This window comes from Nerophis lumbriciformis, linkage group LG32 (assembly GCF_033978685.3).
Source record: "Nerophis lumbriciformis linkage group LG32, RoL_Nlum_v2.1, whole genome shotgun sequence".
Lineage (NCBI taxonomy): Eukaryota > Metazoa > Chordata > Actinopteri > Syngnathiformes > Syngnathidae > Nerophis > Nerophis lumbriciformis.
The window spans coordinates 28,120,864-28,144,244 of NC_084579.2; the positions used below are offsets into that span (position 1 = coordinate 28,120,864).

The 23,381-nt window shown below is 40.5% G+C and overlaps 1 protein-coding gene across 1 annotated transcript in view; it reads left to right on the forward strand.

Annotated features, from left to right (window-relative positions):
- LOC133574502 (histone H4-like) overlaps positions 1-23,381 on the forward strand; it is a 61,484-nt gene that overhangs the window by 14,547 nt on the left and 23,556 nt on the right. Inside the window, exon 2 of the mRNA XM_061926661.1 lies at positions 8,875-9,032. Coding sequence (XP_061782645.1) covers positions 8,875-9,032 — 158 coding nt within the window. The remainder of the gene's footprint in view (positions 1-8,874; positions 9,033-23,381) is intronic.

The window sequence follows — 23,381 nt, forward strand, 5'->3', positions numbered from 1 at the left end:
TAAACAAGTTGAAAAACTTATTCGGGTGTTATCATTTAGTGGTCAATTGTACGGAATATGTACTGTACTGTGCAATCTACTAATAAAAGTTTCAATCAATCAATCAATCAAAAACCTTTTTGAAGCTTAATACAGTGGAACCTCGATTCACGAACACCTCCATTTGCGTTCTTTTCGATCTACGAACGTTGAGATGGAGCCAAATATGCCTCGGTGTGAAAGCAATGTCTTGGTGTACGGTCATTTCATTCATTTGTTTATTTATGTATTCATTTTGTTTGCCACCGGATACTCTATTGGGGCTGCCATTTTAATGACAACACTTCCTTAGACTTAGACTTAGACAAACTTTATTGATCCACAAGGGAAATTGTTCCACACAGTAGCTCAGTTTCAAAGGATGGAAAGAGTAAGGATGAAAAGTATAATGCAGGTATTCAGTAGACTAAAAATATACCATATTAGCAATATAAAATATAACATATATGTAATATTTACATATTATATATACAGTATATAATATATGCTGATATATTATATTATTATATTATATTATACTTGTACATAATATATACTATGTATAACAAATCCCAATTACCATGTACAATATTGCAGTATATGTAACAGCTGCAGCAAAAATATATATAAAAATAAAATAAAATAAAAACGGGCAGCATAAAATAAAGAGTAGATTGAGCAGAAACAATACATTATAAACAAAGAGAGGTAGCTAACATAGAAGCGGTCAGATAATAGACAGATATCATCTATTGCTGTATGGCGATTGATTTTAAAGGGGAACATTATCACAATTTCAGAAGGGTTAAAACCATTAAAAATCAGTTCCCAGTGGCTTATTTTATTTTTCGAATTTTTTTTCAAAATTTTACCCATCACGCAATATCCCTAAAAAAAGCTTCAAAGTGCCTGATTTTAACCATCGTTATATACACCCGTCCATTTTCCTGTGACGTCACACAGTGATGCCAATACAAACAAACATGGCGGATAGAACAGCAAGCTATAGCGACATTAGCTCGGATTCAGACTCGGATTTCAGCGGCTTAAGCGATTCAACAGATTACGCATGTATTGAAACGGATGGTTGTAGTGTGGAGGCAGGTAGCGAAAACGAAATTGAAGAAGAAACTGAAGCTATTGAGCCATATCGGTTTGAACTGTATGCAAGCGAAACCGACGAAAACGACACGACAGCCAGCGACACGGGAGAAAGCGAGGACGAATTCGGCGATCGCCTTCTAACCAACGATTGGTATGTGTTTGTTTGGCATTAAAGGAAACTTAACAACTATGAACTAGGTTTACAGCATATGAAATACATTTGGCAACAACATGCACTTTGAGAGTGCAGACAGCCCATTTCAGGCGCGCTAAGAACATATATTTTTCCACGATTTCAGCACTCAGGTTAACCATACCTAAATAGACACAAAATACTGCATTACACAAGACTACCCGAATGTACTCGAATGATTGAAAAAAATAAATGTTTTTAAGCTAAATTACTGGTAAACACAGTTTATGTGTATTTACGTAAAACCGCGAGTAATTAATAAAGTTTTCATCAATTAATATATTCTGTAGACATACCCTCATCCGCTCTCTTTTCCTGAAAGCTGATCTGTCCAGTTTTGGAGTTGATGTCAGCATCTGCTTTGAGTGTCGCAGGATATCCACACATTCTTGCCATCTCTGTCGTAGCATAGCTTTCGTCTGTAAAGTGTGCGGAACAAATGACCGACCATTTCGTCGGCTTTCCCCACACCCTCGTATTTTGAACAAATATCGTCCAATTTCTTGCCACTTTCGCATCTTTGGGCCACTGGTGCAACTTGAATCCGTCCCTGTTCGTGTTGTTACACCCTCCGACAACACACCGACGAAAGTGAGAAAATGGCGGATTGCTTCCCGATGTGACGTCACGTTGTGACGTCAGCGCTCCGAGAGCGAATAATAGAAAGGCGTTTAATTTGCCCAAATTCACCCATTTAGAGTTCGGAAATCGGTTAAAAAAATATATGGTCTTTTTTCTGCAACATCAAGGTATATATTGACGCTTACATAGGTCTGGTGATAATGTTCCCCTTTAAAGCTGGATGGAGTGTGGAATGAAGGAGGTCTTCGAACACTGTGGGAACGAAGCTAAAGGAGCCTGTTGGAGTATGAGCTCCGTTGTCCCTCAATTGTCTGGTGGAGTGGGTGGGCAAGATTGTCCATGATGGCCAGCAGTTTATCCAGTGTCCTCCTGTCCCTCACTGACACAAACGCCTCCAACTGCGTGCCAATAGTTTGGCCGGCTTTCCGGATCGGTTTGTCAATCTGGTTTAAGTCCCTTTTGCTGGTGCTGCTTCCCCAACAAACCACTGCAAAGTACAGGGCACTGGCCACAACAAACCGAAAAAAGCTCTCCAACAGCTTGCTGCACACATTAAAGCAGTGATTTTTAACCACCGTGCCGCGGCACACTAGTGTGCCGTGAGATACAGTCTGGTGTGCCATGGGAGATTATGTAATTTCACCTATTTGGGTAAAAATATTTTTTGCAAACAAGTAATTATAGTCTGCAATAATGTGTCGTTGTTGAGTGTCGGTGCTGTCTAGGTAACGATGTAATACTCTTCCATATCAGTAGGTGGCAGCCGGTAGCTAATTGCTTTGTAGATGTCGGGAAGACGTTGTCTGAGACGACGAGGGTTTGTCGTCGTATCTAATGCTTAAACCAAAAATAAACAAAAGGTGAGTGCCCCTAAGAAAAGGCATTGAAGCTTAGGGAAGGCTTTGCAGCACAAAACTAAAACCTAACTCGCTACAAAGTAAACAAATATAGAATGCTGGACGACAGCAAAGACTTACTGTGGAGCAAAAACGGCGTCCACTATGCACATACGAACATGACATGACAATCAACACTGTCCCCACAAAGAAGGATAGCAACAACTTAAATAGTCTTGATTGCTAAAACAAAGCAGATGCGAGGAATAGCGTTTAAGGAAGACATGAAACTGCTACAGGAAAACACCAACAAAAGAGGAAAAGCCACCAAAATAGGAGCGCAAGACAAGAACTAAAATACTACACAGGAAAATAGCAAAAAACTCAAAATAAGTCACGGCGTGATGTGACAGGTCGTGACAGTACACCTACTTTGAGACAAGAGCTATATTGATGCATGCTTGGTTATGGTTTAAATTCATATCCAACAATTGCGACAACAACTTTTTAATGTCAACTGAGTTTATTTTTTTAATGATTTCTGCTGGTGGTGTGCTTCTGGATATTTTCAATGAAAAAAATGTGCCTCGGCTCAAAAAAGGTTGAAAAACACTGCATTAAAGGACCTGTAAAATGGCATTTTGTTGAGGCGGGCCCCAGATGTCACATCCTGTTTGTGTTCTGCTCGGAGTACTAGCCTAACAGAGATGCCAACGAGACATGGATTGGCTCAAAAGTACGGCAAAAACAACTCCACAATTGCAAGAATTACCAAAAAGAATGTTTTAATAGTTTCTGACTTTGCCGAAGGAGTTAAATATTTATACAATGTAGACAAGCTGTTCCTAGTGTAGCTAAATGAAAAGCAGCTAGCCGGCGATAGCGTTTCAGAGGCTATCATTCGAGAGATGGCTTGCCATTTAGCAGCGACTTGATGTCCAAAAGTTACCGTGCTGAAACCAACACAGATGAACAATTTAGGACGTACCGTGGGTGTTTGGAAAAGATTAAAAAGAGGAGCCTTCTTTCACAGCAGCGGGTGCAACGTGGCGAGGCTGCTCGGACAATGCTGACGCTTCAACTTGGATTTTATTCGTGAAGTGGGATTTCTACCAATCTTTTTAACTGTGAAAAGACCAAACTTTTTTGAAAAAATAAGCCAGAGGGGACCTTTATGACAGCGAAGAAAATGCAGTATGGGTGCACAAGCCGATTTGGGGCTTGCCTCCTCACACTGCTAGTTTGTGCTAACGCTAGCTGTGGCTGGAGGGTGACACTATGCCATACTTGCGAACTCTCCAGGATTTTCCGGGAGACTCCCGAAATTCAGCGCCTCTCCCAAAAACCTCCCGGGACAAATTTTCTCCCGAAAATCTCTCGAAATTCAGGCGGAGCTGGAGGCCACGCCCCCTCCAGCTCTATGCAGACCTGAGTCCGCTTTCCCACAATATAAACAGCGTGCCTGCCCAATCACGTTATAACTGTAGAATGATCGAGGGCGAGTTCTTGGTTTCTTATGTGGGTTTATTCTTAGGCAGTTTAATTAACATCCTCCCAGCGCGATAACAACACACAACAACAGCAGTCACATTTTCGTCTACCGTAAAGCAGTTCGTCTGCCGTAAACAACAATGTTGTGACACTCTTAAACAGGACAATGCTGCCATCTAGTGCATTTGATGAAAGTACTTTTGTGCTTGCCACACAGCAATGCATCATCAGAGAGGGTGTTCAGCATGGTTAGAAAAATAGTGACAGAGAATAGAACAAGGGTGGACAATTCAACCCTTAACTCAACAATGAGTAGATGAGTGTTATGTGTGTGTATATGTGTAAATAAATGAACACTGAAATTCAAGTATTTATTTTTTTATATATATATATATATAATAAAAGAAATAAAGTAAATATACTCCTCCCCTCTTAACCACGCTCCCAACCACAACCAAATATGATACGAAAAGTGATAGGACAGAAATGACAATGAACATTATTGCAATACAATTGGAAAAATAAAAATATCGACAGAAATAGCACTAATGATAATGAATAATAATAATAATTACCTCTATAATCAACAATACAATGGTTTCAAATGCAACGATACATATATGTAATGATAACTTGAATTACAAAATAAAGCAGATACATGGAGGGGAAGAAAGAGAAGCGAGCTGTATTAACCTTGAATATTGTTATAGTAACAATAGGTTAAGCTTTGTCAGTGTGCCTGCCGTGTTTTACCCAGTTTCCCCGAGGGGAACAATGTTAATATATGTTTAATGAAACGTGAATATATGCATGATGTATATGTGCTTGTTTATGTAGCGTAAGTGAATATGTGTGTTTGTACTGTGAATGTGCGTGTGGATATATGTACCGTGTGTGTGTATGTATGTACTGTATTTGTGTATGTATGTAGGAGCGTATCATCAATCAATCAATGTTTATTTATATAGCCCTAAATCACAAGTGTCTCAAAAGGATGCACAAGCCACAACGACATAGTTACATCGTATGTACCTATGTCTGTATGTATGTATGTATCTATGTGCGCGTATGTATGTAAGAATGTAAGTGTTTATGTGTATATATATATATATATATATATATATATATATATATATATATATATATATATATATATATGTATGTATGTACAAACCCCATTTCCATATGAGTTGGGAAATTGTGTTAGATGTAAATATAAACGGAATACAATGATTTTCAAATAATTTTCAACCCATATTCAGTTGAATATGCTACAAAGACAACATATTTGATGTTCAAACTGAAAAAAACTATTTTTTTTTTGCAAACAATCATTAACTTTAGAATTTGATGCCAGCAACACGTGACAAAGAAGTTGGGAAAGGTGGCAATAAATACTGATAAAGTTGAGGAATGCTCATCAAACACAATGAGCAGTGAGCAAATAGTCAAACAGTTTAAGAACAACGTTTCTCAAAGTGCAATTGCAAGAAATTTAGGGATTTCAACAGCTACGGTCCATAATATCATCAAAAGGTTCAGACAATCTGGAGAAATCACTCCACGTAAGCAGCATGGCCGGAAACCAACATTGAATGACCGTGACCTTCGATCCCTCAGACGGCACTGTATCAAAAACCGACATCAATCTCTAAAGGATATCACCACATGGGCTCAGGAACACTTCAGAAAACCACTGTCACTAAATACAGTTTGTCGCTACATCTGTAAGTGCAAGTTAAAGCTCTACTATGCAAAGCCAAAGCCATTCATCAACAACATCCAGAAATGCTGCCGGCTTCTCTGGGCCCGAGATCATTTAAGATGGACTCATGCAAAGTGGAAAAGTGTTCTGTGGCCTGACGAGTCCACATTTCAAATTGTTTTTGGAAATATTCAACATCGTGTCATCCGGACTAAAGGGGAAGCGAACCATCCAGACTGTTATAGACGCAAAGTTCAAAAGCCAGCATCTGTGATGGTATGGGGGTGCATTAGTGCCCAAGGCATGAGTAACTTACACATCTGTGAAGGCACCATTAATGCTGAAAGGTACATACAGGTTTTGGAACAACATATGCTGCCATCTGAGCGCCGTCTTTTTTGATGGTCGCCCTTGCTTATTTCAGCAAGACAATGCCAAGCGACATTCAGTACGTGTTACAACAGCGTGGCTTCGTAAAAAAAGAGTGCAGGTTCTTTCCTGGCCCGCATGCAGTCCATACCTGTCTTCCATCGAAAATGTGTGGTGCATTATGAAGCGTAAAATTCGACAGCGGAGACCCCGGATTGTTGAACGACTGAAGGTCTACATAAAACAAAAATGGGAAAGAATTCCACTTTCAAAGCTTCAACAATTAGTTTCCTCAGTTCCCAATTGTTTATTGAGTGTTGTTAAAAGAAAAAGTGATGTAACACTTTGGCACGTGTTGTTAATTATTATTTGCAAAAAAAAAAAAGTTTATGTGTTTGAACATCAAATATCTTGTCTTTGTAGTGCATTCAATTGAATATGGGTTGAAAAGGATTTGCAAATCATTGTATTCCGTTTATATTTACATCTAACACAATTTCCCAACTCATATGGAAACGGGATTTGTATATATACAGGTAAAAGCCAGTAAATTAGAATATTTTGAAAAACTTGATTTATTTCAGTAATTGCATTCAAAAGGTGTAACTTGTACATTATATTTATTCATTGCACACAGACTGATGCATTCAAATGTTTATTTCATTTAATTTTGATGATTTGAAGTGGCAACAAATGAAAATCCAAAATTCCGTGTGTCACAAAATTAGAATATTACTTAAGGCTAATACAAAGAAGGGATTTTTAGAAATGTTGGCCAACTGAAAAGTATGAAAATGAAAAATATGAGCATGTACAATACTCAATACTTGGTTGGAGCTCCTTTTGCCTCAATTACTGCGTTAATGCGGCGTGGCATGGAGTCGATGAGTTTCTGGCACTGCTCAGGTGTTATGAGAGCCCAGGTTGCTCTGATAGTGGCCTTCAACTCTTCTGCGTTTTTGGGTCTGGCATTCTGCATCTTTCTTTTCACAATACCCCACAGATTTTCTATGGGGCTAAGGTCAGGGGAGTTGGCGGGCCAATTTAGAACGGAAATACCATGGTCCGTAAACCAGGCACGGGTAGATTTTGCGCTGTGTGCAGGCGCCAAGTCATGTTGGAACTTGAAATCTCCATCTCCATAGAGCAGGTCAGCAGCAGGAAGCATGAAGTGCTCTAAAACTTGCTGGTAGACGGCTGCGTTGACCCTGGATCTCAGGAAACAGAGTGGACCGACACCAGCAGATGACATGGCACCCCAAACCATCACTGATGGTGGAAACTTTACACTAGACTTCAGGCAACGTGGATCCTGTGCCTCTCCTGTCTTCCTCCAGACTCTGGGACCTCGATTTCCAAAGGAAATGCAAAATTTGCATGGTTGGGTGATGGTTTGGGGTGCCATGTCATCTGCTGGTGTCGGTCCACTCTGTTTCCTGAGATCCAGGGTCAACGCAGCCGTCTACCAGCAAGTTTTAGAGCACTTCATGCTTCCTGCTGCTGACCTGCTCTATGGAGATGGAGATTTCAAGTTCCAACAGGACTTGGCCCCTGCACACAGCGCAAAATCTACCCGTGCCTGGTTTACGGACCATGGTATTTCTGTTCTAAATTGGCCCGCCAACTCCCCTGACCTTAACCCCATAGAAAATCTGTGGGGTATTGTGAAAAGGAAGATGCAGAATGCCAGACCCAAAAATGCAGAAGAGTTGAAGGCCACTATCAGAGCAACCTGGGCTCTCATAACACCTGAGCAGTGCCAGAAACTCATCGACTCCATGCCACGCCGCATTAACGCAGTAATTGAGGCAAAAGGAGCTCCAACCAAGTATTGAGTATTGTACATGCTCATATTTTTCATTTTCATACTTTTCAGTTGGCCAACATTTTTAAAAATCCCTTTTTTGTATTAGCCTTAAGTAATATTCTAATTTTGTGACACACGGAATTTTGGATTTTCATTTGTTGCCACTTCAAATCATCAACATTAAATGAAATAAACATATGAATGCATCAGTCTGTGTGCAATGAATAAATATAATGTACAAGTTACACCTTTTGAATGCAATTTCTGAAATAAATCAAGTTTTTCAAAATATTCTAATTTACTGGCTTTTACCTGTGTGTGTATATATATATATATATATATATATGTATGAATAATTGTGTGTATGTGCATATGTATGTACAATATATTTGTCTCCCAGTCAGGCTGGCCAGCGACAGAATCCCATGTGATGTGGGAGTGTATAAGACCCCCAGACAGTCTACTCTGTAGTTAAAATTAGGAGGTCAGCCATTACAGCTGACCTCCTGTCCCTATTGATGTGTGTGCTGTAGAGTGAGAGAGATATGTATGCGGGTGAATACTAATGATGTAATTAAATTTGAGAGACAACAAGGTCATGGTGGGTCCCTACCATGCAGAGTCTCCGAAACCCTAAGTGTCGAATATGCAGTTAAAATTGAGGGATGGACAAGCAGGGGACAATTCAGGAGGACTGGAGCCCTACAGAGGCATTGTCACCCCCCCGCAGGACAATCCCTTAAAGTCATATGTGTGTGTGCGCTGTGAGTACGAGTAGCAGAGGGCCTGGACAAAGCCCCCCCCCAGTCCACACAGGAGGCAACCAAGATCCACGGCCAGGACGCCCCCCCCCCACAACCCATGACTCCGCAGGCGCTCCACACCAAGCCAACACGACGCCACGCGAGTCAGCCTCCGCCAAACAAAGTCAGTGCCTGTCTGTCCCAACCCGACTATGCTAAATCTACATAAACTCAGAGGTTGTTTTTTTTATGCCACCATTCAAATATTAAACTCTGCGTTCATTGTTTTGGTTTTGTTGCTGATTACTGTAAGAAAATGATAAAACAGGACATAACAGAGTGAATGCCTCTCCAAGGGACTCTGTTTTTTTGTAAATGTTTGACATGTCACAAACATTTTACCGTTGGCGAATGCAGAAGACTGGAGTTAATCACACATGAAGTAGCAGAGCAGTGTGTAGCTCTATCAAGGTTTAAATGAAAAACCTTTCAGCCTTAAAGGAGCCATATGTAATAATGTGGCCAGAAATGGTACAGCAATCACAGTCAAAATTATGTATTCCCCTCCCTCTCTCCCTGACTGAGGTTGCCAGATACACAGCCGTTTCACATTGCCATGATAACAGCCGTGCTACCATGCTAAGCATTCGTTGCATGAACATACTAGCTTTGTCAGACAAGATCATAGACTGTATTGGACAATACAGTTTACATGTAATATAATAAATAACAATAATTGTAATAAATGTCCATTTCCATTTATTACAAGTAATAAGAAATCATACAGGCCTTACTTACCTATCAAGGAGGAAATTCACAAGTTTGGCGTCAGAAGAACAAATCTTCTCCGCCTTCAATCGTCTCCATCTTTCAAAGGCATCCTTGTTACAAATCCTTGTTTTGTTCCTGGCTTTGTCGTGAATAAGTTGAGAATCGTAGCGAGGCCTTTTGAATTAACTAAGGTATGACATGTTTAGTAACTTTACCGGTGGCAGTAGCTAGACAAAAGTGGCGGTGCGTAACTGGCAACCTGGATGTAACACACCCACATACTTTGTAATTGGTCAAACGGTGGAAGGCGGGGCATCGAAATAAAAACAATAACAAGATTTTGGGGCTGTAAATCTAATTTTGAAATTAGCATATCCCGGCTGAACTACCGTTATCAGTTGTAGAAGTATTTGAAAATAGCATGATTTATTAATGCCCTTTGACATATCAGGGCCATTGACAAGACATTTCTACATATTTTGATGTTCTGCGTGCATGCAAATAATTTCAAAACAATTTCCCCTTGAGATGAATCCACTGTCAAGATGAACGGCGTGGCGCAGTGGAAGAATGGCCGTGCGCGACCCGAGGGCCCCTGGTTCAATCCCCACCTAGTACCAACCTCGTCATGTCCGTTGTGTCCTGAGCAAGACACTTCACCCTTGCTCCTGATGGGTGCTGGTTAGCGCCTTGCATGGCAGCTCCCTCCATCAGTGTGTGAATGTGTGTGTGAATGGGTAAATGTGGAAGTAGTGTCAAAGCGCTTTGAGTACCGTATTTTCCGCACTATAAGCCGCCCCGGGTTATTAGCCGCACCTTCAATGAATGGCATATTTCAAAACTTTGTCCACCTATAAGCCGCCCCGGACTATAAGCCGCGCCTACGCTGCGCTAAAGGGAATGTCAAAAAAACAGTCAGATAGGTCAGTCAAACTTTAATAATGTATTAAAAACCAGCGTTCTAACAACTCTGTCCCAAAATGTACGCAAATGTGCAATCACAAACATAGTAAAATTCAAAATAGTGCAGAGCAATAGCAACATAATGTTGCTCGAACGTTAATGTCACAACACACAAAATAAACATAGCGCTCACTTTCTGAAGTTATTCTTCATTCGTAAATCCTTCGAATTCTTCGTCTTCGGTGTCCGAATTGAAAAGTGTGTGTATAAGGTAAGACATATTATCTGGCACTTTGTTTCGCAATATTATGCAAACACAACTTTTCTTACCTTCTGGTACCTGCTGATCTGTATTTGGGATCTCTATAAATCCTGAAAAATTGTGCGAGTCCGCCTTTGTAGTCCGTGACGACACCGTAGTCTATAAGCGTCTTTTCATGAACCGGAAACACCAAGAAGCACCACCTTTAAAATCATCCAGGTGAAGTTCGCTTGCTAGCGTTGTTGCCTTCATTCGAATAGTGATGGTGCTGACACTTCTGCTTGCTGCTCTCTGCTCAACAACCCACTGTTCGAGTTTGTCCTCCAACAGTTGCCATCTTGCTTTGTTCCCTCGGAAATTCTGTTTTGTCTTCTTTACCTGGCGCAGGTCATCTTCTTGCTTCCTCCACCTACGCACCATTGATTCATTTATGTTATATTCTCTTGCTGCTGCTCTATTTCCGTGTTCTTCGGCATGACTTATTGCCTTAAGTTTAAATTCTGCGTTATACGCGTGTCGCTTAGTAGGAGCCATTTTGTGGTCTGGTCTTTACAGATGTAAACACACAAAGGAAATGAAACGAAATATCCGCGCGCTTCTTCTTCTTCCGGGGGCGGGTGGTTGCTTACAGTAGAAGAAGAAGCGCTTCCTGTTCTATGGGGGCGGGTGCTTACCTTGGCGGTTGCTTGCGTAGAAGAAGAAGCGCTTCCTGTTCTACCGGGAAAAAAGATGGCGGCTGTTTACCGAAGTTGCGAGACCTAAACTTTATGAAAATGAATCTTAATATTTATCCATATATAAAGCGCACCGGGTTAAAAGCCGCACTGTCAGCTTTTGAGTAAATTTGTGGTTTTTAGGTGCGGCTAATAGTGCGGAAAATACGGTACCTTGAAGGTAGAAAAGCGCTATACAAGTACAACCCATTTATTTATCATTTATAACTATTGTCATTTCTTGGCAGCCTACTTTGACCAGCCAAATTTTGATCAGATTAATAATGATGATGGATTGTTCTGCATTACCATGTTACTTTGATTATGTGTTACCTGGTTCTATAAATGATACAATTTGATAAATAAATGTGTTACATTTGGAGCGTCGTTTAACCTGTTTGAGGGAGAATGATACAATTTGTTAATACATTCTAAGAGACAAATGGTGGCAGCTTGATACCAGTTTTAAGAATTATTGGAACTAATATTTCAATATATTGCACTGTAATCATAACACAGTATTGACACATCTACAAAAACATTGATACTGTCGCTTTTCAATGTCAACTTATTTTGTAATTTCAATTTATTTTCAAAATGTCCGTATCAATCAATCAACGTTTATTTATATATCCCTTAATCACAAGTGTCTCAAAGAGCTGCACAAGCCACAACGACATCCTCGGCTCAGATCCCACATCAGGGCAAGAAAAAACTCAACCCAATGGGATACAATGAGAAACCTTGGAGGGGACCGCAGATGTGGGACTCCCCCCTGGGCGACCGGTGCAATGGACGTCGAGTGGATTTAGTTAATAGTGTGAGAGTCCAGTCCATAGTGGGGCCAGCAGGAGATCATCTTGAGTGGAAGCAAGTCAGCAGCGCAGAGACGTCCCCAACTGATGCACAAATGAGTGGTCCACTCCGGGTACCAACTTTGAACATCTGTGGGCACCTACTAATCTCACCACGCAGGAGAGGGGGGCAGAGCAGAAAAGAGACAGCAGATCAACTGGTCTAAAAGGGGGGTCTATTTAAAGGCTAGTGTATGCAAATGAGTTTTAAGATTGCAGATTTAAAAAAGAATAGAGACTGTTTGCAATGCTTTTATGTTGAATGGAACTATTTTTAAATTGTTTTGTTTTTTTCAGTTTTATGCCAACTACAGTACAGTAGTACCACAAGTTCATACTCTATGTAAATGAATATAAATTACTTGAATAACTTTGAATACAACTGTAAATATATATTTCATTTTTTGATGAAAAATCCATCTAACAAAAGTTTAAGTGTTTACTGTAAAACAAGAGACAAGCGGTAGAAAATGGATGGATAACACTACTAAATAAAAAAAACACATGCATTTTGAAATGGATATAGGCTACTAATTTAATGAATAAGTATATATATTAGGGATGTCCCGATCCGATATTTCGATCGGATCGGCCGCCGATATTTGCAAAAAAATGCGTATCGGCAAGGCATGGGAAAATGCCGATCCAGATCCAGTTTTTAAAAAACTCCGGTCCGTGTTTTCCAACGCACCGATTTAAATAATACATTCCACTTTTCTGCCGCTCCCTAATTTCCGTTCCGCATTTTCCAGCACACCTTCAACACATCCACAGGTCTGTGGATTCTCACGCAGTTGCTTTTAGCTGCTGGCATTACACGACAGGCTCTTCTCACTCTTTCCTGTGTCTCCCTCTTACAGACAGCGAGCGCACCATCTTACACACGTCACATACTGTCACGTCATACGTCACATACGTATACGCCCTCTCCCAGCAGAGAGCGAGGTAGCAGCATGGCTAACGTTAGCTGTGATGCTAGCGCAGCCGCTAAGGTGCGCGCCTGCTCGAGCGTCCTCTGCGCACGGCAAATCTATGCCACGCACAAAATCAAGTAAAAAAATAAGCGCATAACAATTTTCGACACACGGACACGACAGAGAAAACAGTTTTCGTCATCATTGTTCAAATATTGTAACGTCTGTCGAGACGCTTATCTCCATTCGGTGCCACACGCCCACACCATCAAAATGCCGAGGCAAACATTTCCACATCAACACCGTATGAAAAAAATAGTGATTTTATTTTAGTTGTCATTTCCCTCTCTGCATGAAAGTTTAAAAGTAGCATATATTAATGCAGTATGAAGAAGAATGTTTTAATGTAGACACATAGAATCATCATACTGCTGTGATTATATGCATCAAGTGTTCATTCAAGGCTAAAGCAAAATATCGAGATATATATCATGTATCGCAATATGGCCTTAAAATATCGCAATATTAAAAAAAGGCCATATTGCCCAGCCCTAGTTCAATGATGCCATTTATGTTTGTCATGTATAAATTTGTCTATTTTGTGTTTATCCTTGAATAAACAGGTCAGTTTCTTGTTACCAACCATTGTGTATTATTCAAACTCCCCTAATTCAGCTGGCTAGTTGTTATCAAGAGTACTAAAACCCTTTTCAACATGATTCTGACAACTAAGTAGGCTAAATAACTTTAAACTTTAATACATGCTCGGATAGGCCAGTATCGGTCAGTATCGGTATCGGTCAGTATCGGTATCGGATCGGAAGTGCAAAAACAATATCTGTATCAGATCGGAAGTGCAAAAACCTGGATCGGGACATCCCTAATATATATATATTTTTTTCGTCCTAAAAAGTCAGCTTTTCAGCTTATAGACGTTAAACGTTATCTAGCCTCATGTTCTTGATAATCACTGTGGCCCTAGGAACTTGCCTGATGGCCTAAAATGACCTGTAGTGTCTTCTTACCCACAAGTAGCAGGTCTGTAATATAACTGGCAGTGGGGGAGTCTCGTGTCAGTGGACCACATGAAGCGTTAATGGCTGGATGGAGGAGACCAGGATCAGTAATGAGGAACATCTGGAGCTCCCCATAGCTGAATCCTTCTCTGCCACAGAAACACAAGTTCTACCTGAAAGCTGATTAAAAAAAAGTGTGATAGAGGTCTTGGTTTCTTTGGGAACCTTCTTGCTATCAGCACCAAAAAAGGGAAATAGTCTACCACTGCTTCTTTAATTGCAGCTGTCGTATCTGATGCAGGAACATTTGACATAAAATTCACGCTTTGCAATAGGGAACTTGTAGAACAGGTTGAAAGTCAGCAATGTGGATCAAATTGGAGGAAATGAAGATGGGGGCGGATTGGGTGTCAGATTGATGGAGTTGGTAGGGGCATGCTGCTCATCGCAGACTAAAAAGCAATGACAATTCCTCATGTACTTCCTTCAGTGGATAGTGTTGGGGAAATAACACTCAAGATGGAGAGTGAGACAAACAGGAAATTAGATACTTTAATGGTTGGACCTTTGACCTGAATGTGCGCTGAAAAGTGTCATGACAACAAAAGTACACTGGTGGATCAGTATGATTAATAATATAATTTGTAAATATGTTATCTCCTATGTTTGTAAGTCTGTACTTGCTTTACCTCCAGCTAACAGGAGAACTCATAGACCAAGGCTTTTCAACTAAATTGTTCGAAAGGCCACATTTCCAGGAAGCTTAGGACTTCTGGGACTTCTCTCTTCAACATCAGTCTTGTTTTGAGAACCAGAATCTTGTCCAGTGGACATTTCTAGTTGGTCTATTTTTTTTTTATCAGGAACAGGTCTTTCTGTATGGAGTTTGCATGTTCTCCCCGTGACTATGTGGGTTCCCTCGGGTACTCCGGCTTTCTCTGCACCTCCAAAGACATGCCCCTGGGGATAGGTTGATTGAAAACACTAAATTGGCCCGAGTGTGTGAGTGTGAGTGTGAAGGTTGTCTGTCTATCTGTGTTGGCCCTGCGATGAGGTGGCGACTTGTCCAGGGTGTACCCCGCCTGTAGAAAATGGATGGATGGATGGATGTCTCTTAATAAAATGACCCTGCTCTTGAAAATATACAGTAAGTGTCTGCTGTAGTGGACGCTGGTAAAATGTCAAAACAAGCATCTTCCAATGTGCGCACAGTGGTCCAAGTTCTTCTATACAGGAGGAGCACTCGGGGACGCTAATTAAATTGCCCTATCCTAGAGTTTTACATTGAGATGCCCTGTTTCCACTGCTCTGTACCTCATACTATTGATGCTTTACCACTGGCAAAAGTAAGAGACATAAACACAGACATAAACCCCTGCAACTCATTCATTGGTCAAGCAGAATCATTATTGCCACAACAGTTAACCATTTGAGTCTAAAAATGTTTGATTTTCATCATCAAGATTATTTTTTATTATGAATAGGTCATGGGAATATGGCAGGTGGCTATGGGACAGAAAATCACAGTGAAAAGTGAACAAACAACTTTTCGGTCCTAATGAGCCCAAAAAACCAGAAACAGAACAAAAAACGTAGAAAAATTAAACAAGTCAAAGTGCTAAAAATCACTTATTGAACCAATCACAAAACGTATACACTCAAGTACTTGTCATAGTCGTAGTCTTTACTGATTTTAATTGAGTCCCCTTTCTTTCCCATAAATTAACCGGTGGAAATATGTAAACAACTTAATCAAAGGCACACCCAATCTGAATACTCCCCCTTCCCCATTGTCTTAGCCCATGGGTGTCAAACTTTGGTCCGCGGGCCAAATTTGACCCGCCGTGTAATTTCACTTGGCCCTTGAGGCGATATCAAATTAACACTAGAGCTGGCCCACCGATTATATACAGCGGCGGTGCCACGGCAACACCGCATTCACCGCTAATTCTCATACTTGCCAAACCCCCCGGGAGACTTCCTAATTTCAGTGCCCCTACCGAAAATGGTAACGTCCGCTTTTTTCACCCGAGTGCTGGCCCAGTCACATAATGAATGCGGCTTCTGCACGCACGCACAAGTGAATGCAAAACATACTTGATCCACAGCGATACAGATTACACTGAGGGTGCCCAAATAAACCATTTTAACACTGTTAGAAATATACGCCACACTGTGAACCCACACCAAACAAGAATGACAAACACATTTCGGGAGAACATCCGCACCGTAACACAACATAAACACAACAGAACAAATACCCAGAACCCTAAACTCTTCCGGGACGCTACAAGGTGTGTGTGTGTGTGTGTGTGTGTGTGTGTGTGTGTGTGTGTGGGGGGGGGGGGGGGGGGGGGGGGTTGTGGTAGCGGGGGTGTATTTTGTAGTGTCCCGGAAGAGTTAGTGCTGCAAAGGGTTCGTTGTTAGAATGGATGAAAAGCGGACGTGACAACAGCTCGTAGAGGACATTAAAGGTAGTGCCTTTAAGGCACGCCCCCAAGACTGTGATCCGGGTGCACTACGAGATATAATGACTGATGAACACCTTCGTTTGATAATGAAGGCTGCCTCAGCTCAAAGCCTGAGCCCCGACATTAATGAACTAGCATCCAAGAAAAGATGGCAGGTATCTGGCTTGGGCACATCAGATTAGATCAGTGTGTTGCAAACCGAGCAGTTTAAAGTCCTGAATGGTTGGTTTATTCATTGTTATTTTATTTTCAAATGTATTAGCCTGTGGAAAAAGTTAATGTTGATATTTACCTCAGAAGGCTGCAAATAGAAAAGAGGCATTCAATTTGTATTTAAATTGTATTTGATATGCCATTGATATTTTTTAATTATTATTGTTATTATTATTTGAAACTGGATTTTGCATGTCACTATAAAGTTATATAAGCCTTGTTTGTTCAATATTCAATGCAAAACTTGTTTGGGTCCCTATTAAAAGGTTCATTTGTTCAACCTTGGCCCGCGGCTTTGTTCAGTTTTAAATTTTGTCCCACTCTGTATTTGAGTTTGACACCCCTGTCTTAGCCCTAAACACATTGTTTTGGTCGTTCACCAATTGATGTCCTATTTCTCTGTCAGGTAAGGGGAAACGGCCAAGTCTTAGCCCTTAAAATGAAGTGAAATGGGATACTTCCCTAGATATCGAGTGCTATACAGCTAACAAATTAGTGTGAGTCAAAAAAACAAATAAATAGTGGATTTCATAAAACCTAGCCAGAATGTTCCTCAAACACATTTTACATACCACAGGCTGATACGCCAAAACTTACATATTTCTCAGAAAACGTTGTCTTCGCACCTGTCTTCTTTGTGATTTAGACAAGAAAATAAAAAGAGCCCAAGCAAAGCTGAACATTGTGTGTGGCGGAATCCTACAAGTAGTGCTGTCAGGCTGCTTGATTATTGTTTTTAATCAGATTAATCAAACTCTTGAATTGTTATCACAGGTCATTGCTCACTTGCATAATTACAATTTGCTTAAGAAAAGACTCACATTTTTGGACACAAATGCAATTTTGTTGTGAGAATGTAATCCAATAACATTTTTAAACGTTTTTCCCAACTGCAAGTCATTGATTCGCTCAAGACTTGGTGACAGTAAGTATAGTAAGTGCACATTTTCAAAGTATTTGCAATAATATAGCAAACAAGGTACAGATGTACAATAATAGATAATTAGTGATGGGAAAGCTACTCGTTACTCTCGAGTAAGTGTAGCTAAGCTACAGGGGAAGCTATCACTAGAGAATTGTAGAAAACCAGACTACAAGCTACACGGCAAAAGTAGCTTGCTACCAGGGGCAGCGCTATTGGTGTCCGTGGGACCGTAGAGACCTCGGGACGGCACGGGCACATACAGTCGTGGTCAAAAGTTTACATACACTTGTGAAGGACATAATGGCATGGCTGTCTTGAGTTTCCAATACTTTCTACAATTCCTATTTTTTTGTGATAGAGTGATTGGAGCACATACTTGTTGGTCACAAAAAACATTCATGAAGTTTGGTTCTTTTATGAATTCATTATGAGTCTACTGAAAATGTGAGCAAATCTGCTCGGTCAAAAGTATACATACAGCAATGTTAATATTCGGTTACACGTCCCTTCAGCATTAGCCACACATTTAAGTCAGGACTTTGGGAAGGCCGTTCTAAAACCTTAATTGTAGCCTGATTTAGCCATTCCTTTACCACTTTTGATGTGCGTTTGCGGTCATCAGTGTTGGGTTAGTTACTGAAAACCAGTAACTAGTTACAGTTACTAGTTACTTTATTTCAAAAGTAACTCAGTTACTAACTCAGTTACTTACACCAAAAAGTAATGCGTTACTGTGAAAAGTAACTATTTAGTTACTTCTTCTACTTTTTTTTTTTAAAGCTCCCATTAATGCCCTTTTAGCCTTCATTTCAGTACTGTTATTGCACTGGAGAATAATACAATCTGTTGATCAACTTGACATGCATTTGCATCACTGAACTCTGCTAAGCAATGTGGTCTACATACAACACACAAAGACAAAGCTATGTTTCAAAGGGCCAATTTATTTCAGGCCAGAACAAATTGACAAAACTATTTTAAATAGCTGCAACATAACATACCTAAGTAACAAACAGCATAATAACACTAACACTAACACTAACACTAACACTAACCACGTTAAACCCAGATTCCGAACTAACAAAGGTCTTAACTCATTCTCTTTCTATGCCACTTCAATATGGAATGCACTCCCAACAGGTGTAAAAGAAAGGGCATCTCTATCCTCCTTCAAAACCACACTAAAAGAACACCTCCAGGCAACTACAACCCTAAACTAACACCCTCCCTTCCACATAATACCTCTTCGGATTGTAAATAATCAAATGTAGACACTTTTTCTTATACTTTCTGATCTCTCTCTCTGTGTCCACTACTTGCTATACATATCCTACGAAGTCAGTCCTACACTGTTACAATGTCCATTTATCTGATGATGCAATTGTTGATGACTGAAGTGTTGATACCAACCAAACCTATCCCCCCCCCCTCCATATCCCTGTAAACCTGGCTTCACCTAAGGAAGGCACACGTGACATACACAGAGCCTAACCAGGCAGATTTGAATTGTTGTTTTGGGCAGTAGACGGGATCTTTGATCCAAGACACAACTTACATTTAACTAAAATGTTCTTTTCTTTGTGCTCGACAAAAGAAAAGAAGTGAGAATATCTCATACTTGCCAACCCTCCCGAATTTCAGTGCCTCTCCCTGGGACAACCATTCTCCAAATTTCTCCCGATTTCCAGCCGGACAAAAGGCACGCCCCCTCCCGGTCCGTGCGGATCTGAGTGGGGACAGCCTGTCGTCACGTCCGCTTGGCCAACCAAAAAGTAACCACAGAACACTATACCGTATAGTCGTATAGTGTTCTGTGGTTACTTTTTGGTTGGCCAACGGTTTACGTTGTATTGCGCACCCCCCTCCCCTCCCCTTCCCACAGCCAGACACACACACACAGAGAGAGTGCAGAGGAAGAATCAGAAGCACGTCTCTGCTTCTCTGCGATCAAACACACTCAGATCCTCAGTTTCTAGCCGATACTACATAAAAAATAACGTAAAATAACGCAGTAACGCATCATGTAGTAACGGTAACTGAGTTACTGAATATAAAAAATAACGCGTTAGATTACTAGTTACCGCCGAAACTAACGGCGTTACAGTAACGCGTTACAAAGTAACGCGTTAGTCCCAACACTGGCGGTCATTGTCCTGTTGGAACACCCAACTGCGCCCAAGACCCAAACTCATCTCGGCTGATGATTTTAGGTTGTTGTTACGTTCCACGTAGTGGTGGTTTTTTTGTTTTGTGTTTCTTCTTCTTTTGTTTGTACAGGTCACACTCAATCACGGCCTCTGCTGCCAATCAACCGGTTCCTGTTCCCAGCTGCTGCTCATTTCACCTGTTGTTCAGCCAGCCAATCCCAGTCCACCATTCATCCTCTCAGGAATTCTTTTTCTGACATGCTGTGTGGAGCTTTGAGAGACGCTACTTTGTCTTTGACGCTATTTTGTTTTGTAATCATTTTTGTTAAGCTCTTTGCTAAACTTGTGCCACCTGTTTTTGAGTCTTCCTTTTTGTTTTACCTTTCAACTTTTGTAAGTATCTGCAGCCTAGTCTTGGGAAAGGTTAGACAGAGGCCTCTATACACTACACACTTACACGTAGGATTTGTTTGTGTATAGAGACACCAGGCTTAGTGGTGGCTGTCACCCTTGTATGTTTTGGACCCCCTCTTTGGCTAGAGTAGGTAGGTAGGTTTTTGGTTTATGCTAATTAAATAGCTTTAGTTAGTAAGCTTACCTTTCTTTTTCAGAGGTGTCTTTTGGTATGTTTTGTTCATATCTTTGATAGCACCTGTATTCCCAAGCGAGGCTAGTGTGTCTTGTTGCAACCCCCCCACCCCCTGGTTACTTTTCAATAACACTAGTTTTTGTTTTCAATTCTTGGCTTCGGTGTCTTTAATTTACAACTCATTTGGTTTATACACTTTTATGTTGCGTTCTCTTACAATCCCTAGACTCTGAGCCATCTGGGAACGTAACAGTTGTCCTGAAGAATTTAGAGGTAATCCTCCTTTTTCATTGTCCCATTTAAAGCACCAGTTCGATTGGCAGCAAAACAGGCCCAGAGCATAATACTACCACCACCATGCTTGACGGTAGGTAGGGTGTTCCTGGGATTAAAGGCCTTACCTTTTCTCCTCCAAACATCCATCCATCCATCCATTTTCTACCGCTTATTCCCTTTGGGGTCGCGGGGGGCGCTGGAGCCTATCTCAGCTACAATCGGGCGGAAGGCGGGGTACACCCTGGACAAGTCGCCACCTCATCGCAGGGCTCCTCCAAACATATTGCTGAGTATTGTGACAAAACAGCTGAATGTTTGTTTCATTTGACCACAGAACTTTCCTCCAGAAGGTCTTATCTTTGTCCATGTGATGTCAGATGAAACAAAAATTGAGCTGTTGCAAAGCAACTCCACAGGGAAGGGACAAAATATATGGGAAACATCAATGATAATTGGTTGGTTTACGTATAAAAAAAATCCATAATTGGTTGGTTGGTTGGTTTACTATGATGAGTCACGATTGGTTAAGATTAGGGCAAAACATTACGGACAGACCGAAAGAGTCGGAGAAGAGAAGACGGAATTTTCAAGCGGGCGATTTAAATATTAAAAAAACTAGTGGAAGATGGCAGAGGGATTCTCTTCCTTAGATTTTTCTTTTAGCGATGTAGACGACGTCCAGGAAACCCACGATGCGTCTATTTTGGCCACATTTGGACAAATGTATGCGTCTTGATAAAACAATGCTCAGAACATTAATTTGAGTTGTTTACTATGTAAGCCCAAATCAAAACTGCTCTTGACATGGAAAACGTGGAATACACATTTAAGAACACACATGATTGTGGCAGACATGTGATTACGTTTGCTACTGTATAGTCTGTCCAAATGCTACATTTCATTTTCATTGGTGTTTTCGAACAAGACAGTAGCTGACATTTTGTTCATTATTTGTACTGTTTATGTTTTGCCATTGATTAGTTTAATCATTTTGAAACATAAACAAAATGACTGCAAGATATTTGTTATTTCATGCTATAAATCACAAATGGCTATTCCGATAAAGGAAGTTAGCTAAAATAATAAATATTATCTGTACTCTTTATGATTTTTGCATTTGGATCAGTTTGAAGTGGAGAGGGAGTCGAAGGGACAGAAATCATCTATAAAATTCAAGGCAGAATCTACAAAAGCAGAATCAAAAAGGAAAATGCAAGCTTCTCAGCAATTTGCCAGGAAGGCTCATGTCAGAGCCATCAAAGCAAAAATGCCAAAGTAATGTGGTAATGAACAAAAGTAATGTGTAAATAATGTAAATAACTAGATTAACAATATGTGGCTGTGAAGTGAACACTAATAAGGTTGTAAATACTGTATAGAGTAGGCTAACCCATGTGGTTCCTGTGGATGTGAACACAAGTTGTAATTACTGTAGTGACTAAATAACATAGTGACTGAAACAGACATAGTGATTAATTTGGATGAATGGGGTATGTATTTATGTAATTGCTGTGTATAATTTTTCTATTATTTAAACATTAAAACATCTTTAAATTCTGTTTTTTTTGTGTGCAAATTTTTGCATGTTCAATTACTGAAAAACCAGGAGCTTCGGGGGGTGTGACCTCCAGTCCCCAGACCCCCGGCTTCATTCCAGTCTTTTTCATTAAGTTCAAATCACATCATGCCTGTAACAATTACTGCACTATAACAGGGTTTCCCCGGTGAATTGAAAAGCATTAAAGTCATTAAATGTATTTTTCAGAAATTTAAGGCCTTAAAAATCATTACATTTGATGTCCAGAGGCAAAATTGTTTTTTACAATTGTAGGACTGGACGGATAGAAGTAAGTCAATCAATCGAACGGTAAATGGAAATAAACTCATTAACTGACTGACACTTTATACAAAACTTGCTATTGATTGTACTCATTTTAAACAACTGAGAGGGTGTAAAATACAAGCTATTCAAGATGTTTAATTGACTCAGCTTATTTTATATGTATCCAAAGGATCCAAATATCATTCCATGACATGTATTTTTCTAAAATGTTTAAGTCAGTCATTAACATACTTGCCAACCCTCCCGAATTTTCCGGGGGACTCCCGAATTTCAGTGCCTCGCCCGGAAATCTCCCGGGACAACTATTCTCCCGAATTTCTCCCGATTTCCAGCCGGACAACTATATTGGGGGCGTGCCTTAAAGGCACTGCCTTTAGCGTCGTCTCTCACCTGAAAAGGAGACTATTATGTATGTCTCTGTTATCCATAGGTTCATCATAACCCATAAAGTAGGCAGGCATGGAGCTATTTCTCAGCGTGTGTTTATTCCAGCCGGCACGTTAATACACTGACAAACAACATCCGGATTCCCATCATGCATTGCTTCAAAACTACGGCAAGTAGTAATGTCCAAAATTTCCAGCCGGACAAACAATATTGGGGGCGTGCCTTAAAGGCACTGCCTTTAGCGTCCTC